The sequence below is a fragment of the Tiliqua scincoides genome, chromosome 1, assembly GCF_035046505.1.
Source record: "Tiliqua scincoides isolate rTilSci1 chromosome 1, rTilSci1.hap2, whole genome shotgun sequence".
Taxonomy (NCBI): Eukaryota; Metazoa; Chordata; class Lepidosauria; order Squamata; family Scincidae; genus Tiliqua; species Tiliqua scincoides.
Genome location: NC_089821.1, coordinates 69,115,314 through 69,131,636, shown reverse-complemented (window position 1 = coordinate 69,131,636; position 16,323 = coordinate 69,115,314). Strand labels below are relative to the sequence as shown.

At 47.6% G+C, this 16,323-nt stretch overlaps 2 protein-coding genes across 3 annotated transcripts; one reads left to right on the top strand and one right to left on the bottom strand.

Annotated features, from left to right (window-relative positions):
• Positions 1 to 379: 379 nt before the first annotated feature.
• Positions 380 to 16,108, bottom strand: RPS6KB2 (ribosomal protein S6 kinase B2). Of its 2 annotated transcripts, XR_010793523.1 has the most exons (16): positions 15,994 to 16,108; positions 15,862 to 15,896; positions 13,808 to 13,931; positions 11,659 to 11,727; positions 11,423 to 11,570; positions 11,214 to 11,271; positions 8,668 to 8,768; positions 8,490 to 8,580; positions 8,268 to 8,358; positions 7,566 to 7,673; positions 7,160 to 7,222; positions 5,640 to 5,717; positions 4,279 to 4,386; positions 3,977 to 4,089; positions 1,913 to 3,711; positions 380 to 553 (listed from the first exon to the last, which is right to left on the bottom strand). XR_010793523.1 is itself a non-coding variant. In XM_066611490.1 (15 exons), exons 1-15 carry the CDS (start codon positions 16,066 to 16,068, stop codon positions 3,543 to 3,545), a joined length of 1,431 nt encoding a protein of 476 aa, XP_066467587.1. In that variant the 5' UTR covers positions 16,069 to 16,108; the 3' UTR covers positions 380 to 3,542. The 2 variants fall into 2 exon arrangements, 1 of the variants encoding a protein (XP_066467587.1); XM_066611490.1 differs by having other exon boundaries at positions 380 to 3,711.
• Positions 1,840 to 2,695, top strand: PTPRCAP (protein tyrosine phosphatase receptor type C associated protein; the record flags this gene model as incomplete). The annotated part of the gene is made up of 1 exon (XM_066611491.1): positions 1,840 to 2,695. A coding segment is annotated over one exon (627 nt), but the record flags the coding sequence as incomplete, so codon positions are not given.
• Positions 16,109 to 16,323: the final 215 nt, after the last annotated feature.

Genomic DNA, 16,323 nt, shown 5'->3' with positions numbered 1-16,323 from the left:
GCACCACAACAAACAGCCACCAGCCCCCAAACAATGAATGCTGGCTGCATTTATAATCTTTGCTGCCCTAGACCAACATGAAGCTGCAACTGTTCACCCACCTCCAAGCTCCTTATGCCAAATATTCCCAGAATGAGTGTGGTCAATGCTCTACCCAGCTGCAAGGTGGCCAAGGGCAGAGTACCCAATGACACAGTGCCTGAGCAACACAAGACTATTTATCCATCCAGCCTGTGCTCTCCCTTCCACAGACCACTTCCTTCCACACTTCAGGGAGCAAATGCAGCAGCTTTCTACAAATCCAGCCCCTGCCTCCAGCAGCAAAGGTCAGGGCTATTTTGCCACAATGTCACACTGAATGCAGAATTCATTGTCCTAAAATCTCATCTTTTATTTGTTAAAAATAGCAAGTTTTTTGGGGGTTTCTTCACAATCATAAGCATTAGAAAGTATGTGAGCAGTGCCTGCTGAAGTCTCAGAAGCAGCTGAACAAGACTTCCAGTGGGTATAGATGGGACGTCGGGGCCTTGCTTAGCTCTTTGTCCTCCTGTGACTGGCAACATCAAAATAAATTGTGCAAAAACAGTAAGAAACTGAAATTCATGCAGCAATAAGAGGAAAATGCATGTAAATTAATTTGCATAATTTGCTGTCATATAAATTTTCTTTTTAAAAGCACAGAATACATGCAGCCCTGAGTGATGTGTGGCTAGGTCTCTGTCTTGGGACTTGACCACAAAGCTGAAGCTTGCAACAGAATACAAGCAACCTCTTTCTTTCTCTTTCATACCTTTTAATGACAATAGAGCAAACATCTGGGGATTTACATGTCCACATTGATACTGTAAAGGCCCCAACTAGATTGTCAATCACAGCATGCAACAGAAGAGGGGTGTCAAACATAAGGCCTGTGGCCTGGATGTGACCCCCAGAAGCTCTTGGTTCTCCACCCTCTGGTGATTATTGGGCTCTCCCACTCTTTCAGCAGCACCACTTTGGCCAAGCCTCTGGGAGGGAGAGATGCCTCAGAAGGCAAGGACTACAGGGTAAGGTACAGACCAATAGGGGTAAGGGAGGTGCTAGACGAGCCCAGTTTTAACATGGGTGAACTTTTCAGTAGCACTGCTTCTGTCAAGACATCACTTCACTGAGCCGTGAAGTGAGGCTGCGGCAGAAGCAGCACTGCTGAAAGGGCAGCCTGCATAATTGAGCTTTCCCATATCTTGAAACTATTATTAAGGTTTGCATACTTTCTTTTCTGTTATTTGCCTCAGTTGAGCTTCTGTGTGAGAATAAAGTGCTTATTTATAGTCATCATCTGCTTAATGATGTCACTTCTGGCCTTCAGCAGGCACCATTAATGCTATTTGGCCTGCTACATGAAACAAGTTTGACACCCCTGCAATAGAAGCTTGGAGACCACAAAGGTGCTTTAAATGGCAAGTCCTCCGAGGCAGACCAAGTAGTTTAAAAATATGCAGGCAGCTTCTGGTGAATGTTTACAAGTTAAGACAGGCTTTTAAGTAGGCACAGGACCCTGATATCTAACTGACCAGGTGGCCCCACTGCAGTCTGTATCACTTCGATTAATAATGTGCAATTAGGAGCTTTCAGTATGTAATTGATGGATCATGGGTTGTATTCATAGAAAGTGAAGACTAAACAACATTGAAATCAATGAGACAAGTTAGTTGAAATTAAGTCCCATTTGTTTCAATAGGGCTTAGTCATGTCTTAAGATATGGTTGTATCCAAAGGAAGTTAATAGCTCCACCTGTGGGAGTGAGGGCAACAAAACAGCCAGGAAGATGTCTAACACTGAGCTCCAAAGGGCAGTGACTCATCCTGGCTCCCTTCTTTCTACAGGGACTCGAACTTCTCTGTGCACTGCTCCTGCTGTTTCTAGGATTACCTGGGAGTGCCCTGGCCTCAGAGAAAAGTGGCAATGATGGCGGCAGCAGTGATTCTGCCACTGTGAGCATTCTAGTCTGCTTGCTGCTGCTGCTCCTCCTCCTGCTGTTCCTAGCATGGCGTCGGCTGAGCCAGGAGTCTGAAGGAAGGTACCACCCTCGGACACTGCTGAGAGGCTTGCTCCTCCGGTGGCAGGAGTTCAGGGGGGAAGTTCCCACACAGGAGCTGTCCCAAGAATATGAGCATGAAAGACAGAGAGACGAAGAGCTGGGGGAGCCACAGCAAGATGATGATACAGAGGAAGAAGAGAAGGAGGAGCAGTCCCTGCAGCTACAACAGAAAGCCGAGGAGGAGGAAGAGAAGGAGGAAAGGTTCAGTGAGAATGCTGATTCTGAGCCTCCAGAAAAAGCAGTGCTGCTGGAGCCCTCTGAGAAAGATGGGGCCTCAAGGGCAACAGAGAGCAGTGCAGAGGCTCTGCTCAGTGACCTGCATTCCTTCTCTGGAACAGCAGCCTGGGAGGATAGTGGCAAACATTTGCACGTCACTGCCCTTTAGACATGGCTGGAAGGAGGGCACAGTTCGATTCTTCACATGGGCAACTCTGGACTGAAGTAGAGCTGGCCGATGGTGCCATATCCAGGGACTGCCACAAACTGAGTCCTGTCTCATTCTAGGGATACGGCAAAGACACTTCCTGCCAACTTAACCTCCCCCCCCTTGTACTACTGTACTTGCTTGCTCCAGCTTGCTTTGAAAGTGGCAACTGTTTTCATGTCAATAAAAGCAGAGGGAAGCAGCGTCTTCCATTAATGGAATGACTGACAAACATGACTGCATACAGCTGGCACACTTACGACAAAAACACTGCTTAGCATTTAGAGAGAACTTTCTGACGATTCAAAGTGCTTCATGTGTATTATATCTTCACCCACAAACAGCCTATCAATCCTCATGACAAGCAGCCCGCTTTCTGGGCATGCACCTAGTTAGCATGATTCTGTCAGCAATGGCTGGGAATCATTCACAGGCCAGGATATAAAGGGAAAGGCTGGGTAGGTAGTGATCTGAGAGAACAGTCATGTTGGGAAGTGTCAGGAAGCAGTAGGAGTTTCTGGCACTTGGTACACACCCACAAAAGGAAGCTGGTGGAGACATTTTCAGGGAGGCTGTTCCTCTTCAACATGTTGCCCCTCTTGATTTGCAAATTGCAATTGGCACAGGTTTAGCAACAGTGAGGAAAGACAGCCCTGGGACCTCCACAACAAAGCCCTCCCTCCATGCATCCCAATGTGCACGCACACGCACGCACACACAGCCTGAAGAGTGGCAACACAACCAGCCACAAACCGACGCCTGCTGACTGGTCCTTTGTGTACCCTAAACATGATTCCTTATATACTGAACTGAAAGCACCTCATTTGGGGATCGTTCCCTCCACCCTGAAAGCACCAACACCACACAGCACCTTACATCTGGGAGGGAAGATGGTGCCCTTGCAGCAGGGGAGGGAATGTGCTCCCCATTAGGGCTCAGAGTCCCTGGGGCCCCACTCAATTCCCCTGCGGGTCCTGCCCAGCAAGCTACGCTCAACTTCGCAAGGCAGGCAGTCCAGTCATTCCTTGCTGCCCCAGCTACCGTGCCCGTCCCCGGCCTCCTTTCTTTTTCTTGGCGCCTGATGGCGTTTTGATGGGCAGTGGGGCAGTGACTTCTGGCACAGGCATGACTTGGGGTGCAGACAGCTCCATCAGTTCCACTGTTGTGCTTGGTTTGAAGGCATCAAATGGCGAGAACTTCACTGGACTGCAAAAGAAAGTCTGGCGTTAAGCTGATAATCCATTTGGCCCCTCTGCCCTGCGCTGCCCTGCCCTGCCCCCCTCACCTCCCCCCCCCACTTTGGGGTCTAAGATCCAAACAGAGTGACAGATAGGAAATTTCCTGCACTAGGGATGGGCTATTAGGTGCAGCTTTTCTTTTGCCAAACAAGGGCCCAGCTCCCTTCATGAAGCTAGCCAGGGCTGCGAGGAATACAGCCCAAGGATCTAGGCTACCTCTTGAATCGAGTTACCTGACAGGTGTGCGGGGGCTGCTGTTGAGTCGCCGTGGAGATCGCAACTTGGGTTGGAAGGAAAATCCTTCCTTGATACTCTCCAACACCGAGGGGGCCACATAAGTGAAGCCCTGTGGGAGAAATAGCTGGTCAACAGAGCTATGATTCTGGCCACCATTGCAGCAGAGGATCTGGTTGGGGTTCTGCCTTGTCTGGTCAGGGGCAGCACCAACACGACAACGTTTTACAGCAGTGCAAGGAGAGCTCTGCCGTTTCCTCCCCCCTCCTCCTTACAATAGCTCCCACTGGATATCCCTTACCAGGAAGGCCTGATTGGCGCTCTCACTGAGGGAGCCATCATCAGGACTATCCACTGGCGTCTGGCGGGTGAAGCGGGTGTCAAACTGACTGACATCATCTTCTGATTGCTGTGGGTGGAATAACAAGAGAATGCGGAGATCAGTATCCAGGGCTAAGAAGGACCTTTAGTCATTCCAGGAGAGGCAAAAGACATTATACTTTCCTATTAGTTGAGCAGATAGAGTGAACAGGATCAGCAGATACATCATATTATTCTTAACACTAATTTAGATGACAATCTTAAAATACACACCCAAGATCACTAACATGGGTTAATTATTCCTTAGCCATTCTGTTATTCCTCGCTATACAAATTGTAGGCTTCCTCTACTACTTCAGTTCATGCTAATGAGTGAACCAGGGATTTTAATCCATTTTAGCAACAAACTACATAGCCACAGGATGTCCTTTAACTAGTTTAGGTAACTCTGCATACATAGAGGAGGCTGTGTTCCTGTATCAGCTGCCGTACAAGGTGCAGTAGGGTTAGAAATAACTGAGCCGGAATGGCCAAAAGGCAACAGTTTTCAAACTCTCAGAGTTTGAACCGCAGTAGCTCTTGGTGGGGGTGGGGGGAGGCAGTGACGCGATCCCCAGGATCACGTCACTAATGGGGCTGCAGGAACTGGGATGCACTCACCAGTCCCTGGAGCAGCCTTCCTGGGGTGTGGGGAGCCCTGCGCGAGCATCTGCAGGCCTCCCCAGGTTGCCAAAAGTGAAAGTGGAGCGATCGCGCTCCACCCCTGCAAAACCGGAAATGGAGCACGATTGCTCCACTTTCACATTCAGATGCTCGCGCAGGGCTCCCGCACTCCAGGATGGCTGCTGCAGGGACTGGTGAGTGCATCCCAGTCCCTGCAGCTCTGTTAGCAATGCTATCCTGGGGATCGCGTTGCTGCCCCCGCCACTTAAGGGGGCAGAGGCCAGGGCCCTCAGGCTGGGGTGTCGTGATGCCCCAGTTTGAAAACCACTGGCCAGAAGAAGTTGTTAGTAAAGTGAAAATGAAATTATCTTTCGACAAGCTGCTTGCAAATATGTTGCTAGGAATTGGCTGCAGTATAGTACTGAAATAAAGTGTACACTTGCAGCTGGGAAATAACAGGTATGCAGAGAGTGAGGATCTGCCTAACGACAGCCGAGACAACACAGAGATGGTGCAGAAAACAATCGGTGTCTATTTCAGCTCAGCATCCCCTTCATAATAACCATCATCATCCAAGCTACAGAGACCAGGTGCCGAAGACTGGGAAGAGCCATGCAGTCTAGAGCAGAATAATAAAAAGCAGCAGCTAAGGGAAGAGAACAAGGGTGTTGGCAGTACCAGAGAGGGCCGGAAGGGTGGATCAACAATTCGGGCCAGCAAGTCATCCCAATTAATGTGTCGGAAGAATGGGTGTCTCTGAAAGAGAAAGGACACAGAGAAGTTAATGCTGCCCAAAAAGCACTGGGGCTCCTGAAACATGCAGCCCTCATCACTGCAGCTTCAAATTTATCCTTCTAATCTCTACAAAATTGTGGACACATCAAAGTCTGGGTGGGAACATTTTATTCCAGGGAATTAGAAAGCATCACAGGGCCGGGGGGGGGGTGACCTCTACCTTATTCAGTTTCTCCCCAGCCTACTTTGATACTTAACAGACACAGTAACTAGACAAACATGAAGGCTGCAGCGCTGATTACACCTGTCATTGAGAATGCTGCAGACAGAATGCTGGGTTGCTCTAGAACAACTCCATTAGCAGCTAGTTCACCTTGGTGGAAAAGCAGATTCTTCAAGTACAAAATTGGGGTCGGTTAATGTTTCTCAGAAAGCACATGTGGTGCAGCATTCCAGGGACTACATCATTTTAGAATCCAGGTGGAGGATCTTTGAGTGTCCCTCCCCACCTTTCGCCACGTACCAAGCCAGCATGCCAGAGAGAAGGTTTCTAGCCAGCAAGTTAGCTTTCTACAGGCAGGGAGTCTTCTGTGTGGAATGGGAATGAACTCTCAAACACCTAATACTCTCCCTGCATTCTGAATTGATAGTCTTTGGATTGCTGAGTAAGAAGCTCAGTCCCCAGTGACCTCAGCTCAGATGGCAAACTCAAGCAGCAGAATCCCATATACTAAGCAGGGAATAAGATGCCACTAAATAAAAAGGCTGAAGCAGAGGACACGCTTTGTACCCAGAAGATCCCAGTCTCAATCCCTGATATTTCCAGGAAAGGTTGGGAAACCATAACGAGTTGCTGCCATTCAGTCTAGGCTTTGGACTAAAGTACTGGGCTAATAGACCAAAGGTGCTGACACAGTGGAAAGCAGTTTCACACAACTCTGCAAAGCACTGAAACCCTCATCTCTTAGCAAGTCTGCCCTCCCCCACTAACCTGGCTTTGGAGAGTTCATCAGTCATTTCCCATGTATTTTAAAGCACACTTATGTAGCCACAAGGACTAGAACAGCCATTTTCAACCACTGTGCCGTGGCACACTGGTGTGCCGTGAATGGTCTGTAGGTGTGCCATGGGAGTTTGGGGGAGGATCATTTATTAGTAGAGCCAATGGGGGATGTTAGGCCCCCACCAGCAGTGTGGTGTGCCTTGTCAATTGCCCAAAAACTGATGGTGTGCCTTGACCATTTTTGTACCTTGTCAGTGTGCCCTGAAATGAAAAAGGTTGAAAATCACTGGACTAGAAACTTGCTTTACAAAAATGAAAGCAGATTCTTAGGACTCTGTACTCTGTCCAATGTCAAATTTGTCCACTGTAGAACACTTCCAATCCTGAACATGGTATACTTCCACTGTTTTTCAAATGCGATATGCACCAGAAGCAAGTCTTGACACTGTCCTCTCCCTACCTGCACATCTGCTGCATCACCTGGTCCACCCCCAATCCTCTGACTGGAATTCCTCTTGAGGAACTGTGGAAATGAAAGAAGACATGGAGGAAACTGTGCCTTGGGTAAGCCCAAAGGGCAAAATCAGACTTTGAATAGCCTGTGACAGGTTCACATAGTATTTCCTCCAATTCATGCTGCTCACTACTGTGAACCCAGCACAAATTGGGACATCCCATATTACTGTAACTCTTTCAAATTTAGAAACACATGAAACATGCAAACTGTTTCAACAGTATTCAGCAGAACCTTTTTCTGGCACAACAACACAAACACTGGACTCCAAAGCAATGTTGGGGAATGGGGTGGGGAGAAAGAAACACAATTTAATTTGCAAAGTTCCAGCAAACAAAAACCAGGCTTGTACCTTCTTGATCAGGTCACGGGCATCTGGTGTCAGATACGGTGGAAGGACCAACTTCCCCTTGAGGATTTTGTCAATTGTTTTCTTACGATTTTCAGCCGTAAAAGGAGGCTACAAGTTAGAGGCACAGTATAGGGAAGTCAGAGGACTCAGTATAGACTTGGGAGGGGGGAAAGCAGTCTGCTTGGAAGTCCAAGCACTTGCACGATGGGTGGGGGGACAGTAAGGGAAACAGTGCAGCAAGAAACGTGGGTGGCAAACCATGAAAGGGGAACACATGCATATCTATGCAGAAGCAGACACCAAAACCAACAGGTTGTGCTCCATCCAGGAAAAGATAAGACAGATTCCAGGAAACTATAGCCCAAAGGGCAAAGTACCACTTCTAAGGGGTCTCCCAAATTTCTTACCAGACAGGCCTAGCAGTGAAATTTTTATCTTGATTCAGAATCTGTGGGCTATGCTCTCCCACTCTCAACAGCTTCCTGCTTAGGGTGCCAGGACCACATTCCTACAACCCTTTGAGGGCATCGCAGTGAGCCACAGACAAAGGGTCTTTGTGATAGAAGAACCATCATCCAGTGAGAGTCACCGGCCTACAACTCCTCCCTTGCCCACGCCCACCACTGCTTGGTTTCACTTCTGCCACTCCTACGCTTTGCAGCTTCCACCCCTGCCCTCACAAACAGGACAAGTGAGACTTGCCGATCCAGTGAGCATGTCGTACATCAGGGCACCGAGACTCCACCAGTCGACAGCCCGATTGTGGCCACTGCGCACCAATATTTCTGGGGCCCTTTAATGGAGGGGAAGGAGGGAGAGAGAGGGCGATAACTATTGATCCACAGATGTCCTTCACCCAGCTCCAACTAGGTCAAAGTTTCCATGCAGGTTGTGTAGATTTTCCAAAAATACCGTGTCACCTACATGTATTCAATGGTGCCACAAAAAGTGTGGGTGACAGCGCCATCATGGATAGACTCCTTGCAAAGCCCAAAGTCTGTCAGTTTAATATGCCCTGCAGAAGAGATCAGAGGAATGAAATCCTGTTTCTGCCCTGGTTAGGGACATAAAGCAGTATGCAAGTTGGGACACTGCTTCATACCCTGGCTATTTAACATTATGTTCTCAGGTTTGAGATCCCGATAGATGATGCCATTGGAGTGCAGGTGGCCCAGAGCCATGGTGATCTCACTCAGGTAGAAGCTGGAAGAACAGAAAAAGGATTCTGTCAACAACATGCTCAAAAACCACTCACATGCTTCAGAATGTGCTTGATATCTCCATATCTGAAGAAACACCCAGGATGCCCCTAAGAGGCAATATAGGCTGATGGGAAAAAGTCTAGTGCCCATCAAAAGGTCCTGGAGAGGGGGGTGATTTGCAAGACTAATTCACCCGAGGAAATAAAGGACCCAGCTATCAAAGAGAGGAGTTGGGTGGATGGGATCCTGAAGTTTCTGATACAGCTAGGAATGCTTGCCCCATGTAGGCAAGAGTTAAATTACATATTCTGTCAAGTATGGCATTGGTCTTGATGTACTTCACTGGTTTTTTTCGCAGTGTGCTCCTGGGAATAAAAAGCAACTGTGTGAGTGGGAAGAGGATCTAGACTGTGACTACGGCAGGGCAAAGGATTAAAGCCTCTCTGATTATCATACTGTTGTCCAGATCCAGACTCCCCCCTTGCCCCCATTATACTACTGAAGACACACACAAAAGAGAATGTCAAGGTCAATGATGTGCTTGACAGAACATGCAGTGTGGTCTCAAATCTGAGTTGCTTTTAGCTTGGGAAAAAGGATTTGATGATACTGAGAATCTTAACTAGCAGGAGCAAAGCCAGGAGGGACAGCCACTACATAAACAGAGATCTACAATTCCAAAAAATCTCAGCTGAATTTAATTTAGTTGTTTGCTTCAGTGTGCTTCAAGGATAATATTTAGCAATTCAATATTTCAAGCTAGTGTGAATTGCATCAATGACCTTGTGCCCTTCCCTTTCCAGCACCCTTGGTCAGAACTCTGGCAGTCAACAGAAAAAATCATCAGGATGAAAAAAAGCCACATGCATTTATGTGGCTTGGCACCCCTCCCTATTAGCCAGGAGGAGGGGTGGCAAAACGCCCCTGTAAACAAACACAATGACCCTCTTTCATTGGCTAACAATGGGGAGAACTGCCTTATTTGAGAATGCTCACTCTTCCCTCACCCACCACATTTGGCAACTGCTTTGATATTTTTGTTGATCTGCAAGATGTATCTATTATTATACACTTTACAGATTTTAAAACAGCAGCTTGTTAACACCATAATGTAGCATGAAGATAAGGAAATGCCATGATCGCAGAAGGAACCATTTCAGACACAGGTACCTCTCAAATATCAGTGCACGCTTTTCTCGTTGCTAGTTCTTTAAAGCCTGCATAGTAACACGACACAATGTGGATGTTTTTACAATTCACCTTTTAATCAAAATGATGCCCAAAGTGGCTTACAATAAGAGTGGAGAACAACCCAGGAACCTTTGGCCCTGCAGTCAATGCCTCTGCTTGTTTCTGCAGGCCCTGGACAACTGGCAACTGGAGCAGAGTTTTTTTTAAGGCAGCAGGGAGGGAAAGAGGCAGGCTCCCTGCAGTTGCTCCATTCTCTGGTCAATAGTGAGGGTTGGCTGATCTGCCCCTTGCCATAGTGTTCATCTTGAGAGGAAGGGGATGCAGCTCCCTCGGGCCCTTAGTCTTATTGACAGTGGTGCCTAAAAAGGCTGGCGTAATTTTTACAGTGTAGAGCTTACAATGCACTCTACAGGAAACACAAGAACACATTCCAGACAACACATTCCAGACAGAGAGAAGATGAATTAAAGACCCAAATACACTTATTGGTGAGTAATGCACAGTAGAACTTTCATTCAGATACACAAATGGGATTGTGTTGCACATCAGCAACCCAACAAAGACAAGTCTGGCTGTATCCTTTGAGGTCTGCCTTGGGAACGGAAAGTACAGAATGATTTTTCCACAGATCTACCAAGACTGATGGGCCTCTGAGACCACTTCAGCAGTGCAACACCTCCTATAATGTTGTAGATGTGTTCCTAGAAAACTGTGCTGGCCTGAACAGTGCTATGGGAGGTCATTATAACACTGTTCTCATGTAGATGAGTTCACAGTACTGTACTCCCAGTGCATTAGGTGAGAGCCTGCTCTCTAATTGACACTGCGTGTGTCACTCCTCCTGCATGGCAGCAGTGGAAGATGATGGGAGGAGGTTGTGACTCATCCTTGGAAATTAGAGACTTCTTCTTGAAGAAGGCATCTAGGGCAGATTGCCTTGCCTGTCATTTCCTGTCTTCAAGCATTTCCTGGCAGCAAGTGACTGGCCCCATGCTAGCCAGAACACACTACTGTCATTGGCGTGGCACTAAAAAGAACAGAGGAACTATTGCAAGTGACACAGAGAGGTTAGTTGCAAGAATGGATCTAAGTTACTCTCACCCTCAGACTCTATCTGGTGGAAATATTCCCACAGATCTCAGCTACCCATTTTCAGCTTTCCCATCACTGGCCAGTGCAAGGGACAGGAGAGAAAGTCTGTAGGTTATTACAGACCTGACTACCCCAATTCAGGCAATGTGGTGTTTTCACTGACCAGGCTGCATCCTCCATGAAGATGCCTTCTCGCTCCAGCTGCATGAAAAGCTCCCCACCTAGAAAGTGCAAGAGAAAAAGAAGACATCAGCCTGCTTCAACTCAGTCTGCCCCACATCCAAAATTCATAAGGAAAGAAGGGACACAGTAGATTCCTGGCACCAGAATGGTTTCTTTTTCACTGAGTAATGCTGATCTGGGCTCCCATACCACTGAGACATTCCAGGATGAGGTACAGCTTGCCACCTGTCTGAAAGGCATAGATGAGGTCCACAATGAAGGGATGCTTGATGGCCTCCAGGATATTTCTCTCAGCCTTTGTGTGGGCTGTATCCTTAGCATTACAGGCAATCTTGGCCTGTAAGAGATACCCAGAGAGAACTAAGGTTAAACTAAGATATGCAACACTAAGAGTACACAGAGAGGCAAAAAGACACACAGCTTACCTTCTTGAGGACTTTCATGGCAAATATTTTCCCAGCATTTGTGCCTTGAACCTTCCGTACTTGGAAGACCTATGCATGGAAACAGAAGTAAAAGGAAGATCAGCATACCAAGAAAGATTTGGGGATGGACAGAGGAAGATCCTGAGGTCACAGGCAGGGTGTGGGGAACACCCAAGACCTCCCTGTACTTCAACAAATACAACACCTCCCAGTATAGAACAAGAATAGTAGGACATTTCTATTTTTAAAAGGACAAATACTGGTAGGGTGGCCCCAGACAGGCTCAAACCTTGATCAAATGAAGCCCTATAGTAGCACAGGTAGAGTAAGGGTGGAAGAAATTAGCCTCCCAGCAGATTTTTAAAAAGCAAAATGAGGCTTATTTAAGGGCATCAAAGTTTAGAGGCTTTAATAGAGTTAGAAAGATGAATAAATAAACACGAAATGATTAAAAAAAATCATAGTAAACTCCTCACAAACATGGCTAAGATTTCCAAATTTTTTACTATAGAAAAGACTAGAAAAATCACCCCATTCCAAAACAGGGAACCAAAAGGCTGGAAGGCTTTGACCATGAGTGCAGGCTTTTGATTAACTCCACCTCAGCCATGCAAGCAATGGAAGAGTCCCTAATCTACCTCTAGTGTGAGGGTAGTGGACCTTCCATTTAAAACTCTCTTTGGCATGAGCATACCAGCTTAACTGAACAGATCCTACTTCTTTTATAACACAAAACAAGGTCACTACAAAGAAGTGAATACAAATTAATAGTTTCAGAGTGCAGGCGGCAAACTGTTGGCTATCACATTCTCCTTATTAAGAACAGAACCATCCTGCCCACATCCTTTCATTGCCATATCACACTTGCTACAGAAGGACAAGCAAAGCTCTAATTAAGACAATTAGATAATTGACCAAGCTGCTGAAGATCATTGACCAAGGCTACAACACAGTCTCAGTGTTACAACCAGACTGAAATCCAGATCGACAGAGTTCCACAAGCTTGCCTGAAGCTGCAGGGCGATGACTTCCTTGAAAAGAAAAACTGAAAAGAGAGCAAGAACTAAACTGAGACTTCACATTCGGGCTTTGTTTCTAGAATAGATATTGAATTACTGCAACTTTGATGCTCTCTGGCATTACTTCCAATGCCCAATTTTTCAAAGCTTTCACGAGGGTCTTGCTTGCAAATGGTTACTATCATGCTCTTAAAAGTGACAAGTTAAGACTGTGAAAACAAACCACATAAAACCGGACCCTTCTGGCCTTTTTAGTTGAATTCTGATTCCAAGTTTAAATTGAGAGGCCCACGCTCCTCCCACCTCTTGTTACAGCAAAAACAATACATTTTATTTGCAATGCAGGTGATAAAATTGGTACTGTAAGCATATTGCTTAATCGTTTTTGCTCTCTGCTTATCTTTGAGCATCAACAACCAGGATTCACCAGCTCATTCACTCCACTCAACTGCAGCTTCAGCTATGCTGTATATCTTTGCAGACAAAACAGAAACAGAAAAATTACACTCACACAACCTCCACCATGGCATAGCCTTAAACACAATCTGTACTAATTGGTTGGCTTTGGTGAATGTCAAGCATTCCCAGTATCTGCTCTTGTTCTACCTGTCTTAACTTTTCCATAAACCAAGAAAACACATGTGAGCAGAGCAGAAAACGTGATGCTCTAGAACCACTAATTGATGATCCTGATGAACCTGCTCTTTCAAAGGGATCAACAAAGCCACTGTCAGAGCAGCTTTCTGGCCTTGTTCTTACTGAGGCAGCAATCTGCCTGGGCTGTCTCACTTCAGGCTGCTGGCCAGAGCTCACATGACTAAATACTCTTGCAAAAAAAGTCTTCTTGTAAAAAACCAGATGTCAGGGAGAACAATTCTACCCTGTGAACTCCCTTGCAATCTGCAGTGGCACAACTGTAGACTGATTTCCAACTTTGGTGTGAGCAGGCTTTGGAAAAAGCCTCCAGAGATGTTGGAGAGTCTCAGATGACTCTAGGAGTTTCCAACTAGTCCACTTCTCCAACAAGATTGTAAGAAGGTAGGAATCTGTACATTCCTGGTCTTTTCAGCACCGCAGATGTCTTCAGTAGGAGAACGGTTAACAGCCTTCACCCGCAAGCCAATGCTCACCTTGCCATATCCACCCTTGCCCAAAACACGCAGCAGCTCGAAACAGTGGGGCCCAATGCGCTCGGGACCATTGTTGACAATGCTTTCAGAGATTTCAATTTCCTCATAGTGTCCTGGCACTAGCCTGGCAAAGAAAAAGGAAGGCAGCACAGTTAAGGAACAGAGCACAGGAAAAGGCAGGGAGGCACCTCAAAAGCAACGATTTTCAGTTTAAAAGAAAGCTAATTAACACTGCAGAGATATGGCATTTGTTCTATGAAAGCAAAGTGTTCAGAAATAGCGTGTAATCAACTTTAGCCTTGTCAGAACAAAACTGGAGGTGGTAACTTGGGGTGATTTAAATGCTGAGAACATGACTATACATACCACTCCTTTTAAATTTCATCTCAGCCTTCTAGAAATACGTAGCCTGTATATTTTTCAGCACAGGGCCTGAGCTATGCTTAGTGCTTTTAAATGCCATGCATGCAAAAGACATCATACAACAAATAGCACAACAACAGCATGTTTTCTGCCTGCTTAGAAGAAGAGAGTGGGGGCCATCAGTATCTAGGAACAAGCAACCAGAAGAAGGCATTCGCTTTCATGCCCAGCATGTGAGTTTAGAACTCTCTGACTGGTCACTCTTGGAAAAGAATATAGGTTCCTTTGCGGTCTGAATCACTAAAACCAACAGTCTTGTGACACCTTAAATACTGAAAGATTTATTTTGGCATGGGCTTTCTGGTCTAAAGGCAGCAGTCAAAGGTTGGTATCACTGGGCAGCTGTCCAGGGCTCTCGGAAGAAAGTTAACTGTAGCTCTCCAAGGACACATCTATACCCTTAATGAGGAGGCCACAGAACTTTTCTTTCAGCCAAGAGAATCACTCCATCATCACCTCTCCTCTCCCATCCTGTCCTTCAGAAGCTCCTCAATAATGCAGAGCCTCCCAAGTAAAGCTCCTACATATGGATGGAAGGAAAGGAGGAGTTCCAGGAAGAACTAGCAACAGGCACATGAATAATGCCAAGCATGGTATGCCCAACCATGAACCTGAGGAAGACTATCCAGATAGGAAGACGTCCACAGAGAGCAGTCTAGACTCAAAGTCTGCATGCATGAACGGTTGTTCTCATTTGACAAATGTACAGACATTGCGGAATCATGAAAGGAAGAAAACTCTTTGTTTACATTTCTTTTTCACTGCAGCTGTGTGTGTAGATAATACAGACCTTGATTACAAAAGCACCTGCTGGTGTCTGGTGGTAGTTGTGGAACTTCCGAACACTTGCCAGAAGGAACATGATACAACATGGAGGCTTCAAAGTATGCTTTTCTGTGCTCGATAAAGCCCTCCTGTCTGCCCCAAGTCTCTTACTGGTGTTTGTCACGTCGCATCTAGCTCCCAACCAGAAGTAACTGGCAATGATGTCACCGCCAGTTACTTCTGGTGGTACTTCATAAGAACAGCCCCACTGGATCAGGCCATAGGCCCATCTAGTCCAGCTTCCTGTATCTCACAAAGGCCCACCAAATGCCCCAGGGAGCACACCAGATAAGAAGAGACCAGACCAAGTGAAGTGGTACAGCAGAGGACACATGTTGAGAAACAATGTCTTGGCCCCTCAAGATGCCACAAGACACATGTCCTGAAGACCTCCGAACAACAGGGATACACCAAAACAGTTCTCGCCTCCTTGCTTCTCAGGGGCAAACCGAGTCCAGTGCAGGGATGCGCGGTGGGTGGCTAGGCAGGTGAGGCAATACGTCCCCACAGGAGTCCTTTGAAAAGTGCCGCTGTTGTGCGAGGCACCCGAGCACCCACCACCCATGCACAGAGTGTGGAGAGCTCAGAGTGCATGGGTGGTGGGTTATTGGGTGGCCCGCACGACGGTGGCGCTTCTTGAAGGACTCTGTTGGGGAGGCACTGCCTCACCTCCCACTGCGCGTCCCTGGTCTAATGAATCAGCCCTCTTGGGGGGGGGGGCCGGAGATGCTCCACTCTGCAGGGGCCAGGGCTGAGGGTCGGTGGGCGGGTGGGGGTCAGCAGAGCCAGAGGTCACATGTACTCACTCCGGCCCAGGGCCTCGCAGGTCCGGATCCAAGTCCTGAGAACGAGAGGACAGAGATGAGAGCCAAGCAGGAGCAGCTGGCAGGCCAGGGATGGAGGGAGCCTCCCGCCCCCTCGCTCTCCACCCCCCTTACCGCGCCCCCCGCCTCAGGCTCCTCCCCGTCGCTCCCCTCCTCCGTTTCCAGGTCGATGTCGAAGACGCCGGCCATAGCAGGGGCTCCCCAGTCACCCGGTGGCCTTCCAGGCCCCGCCTCCCGGCCCCTCGTCATCCTTCCAGCGACGCCGCTGCTCCGTCATCACCAGGGAACGCGGTGATGCCAGGGGCCAACGAGAAGGCGCTCTGGGCAGCGCAGCGCACCATAGAGAGGAGGGGTGGGGGGAGGTGGCCAGGGGTGGGCGTGGCTTCGGGGGGGAGCAGGCGGGGCTCTTCCGCTGCTTGAAAGTGAAGGGAGCAGGCCCAGGCG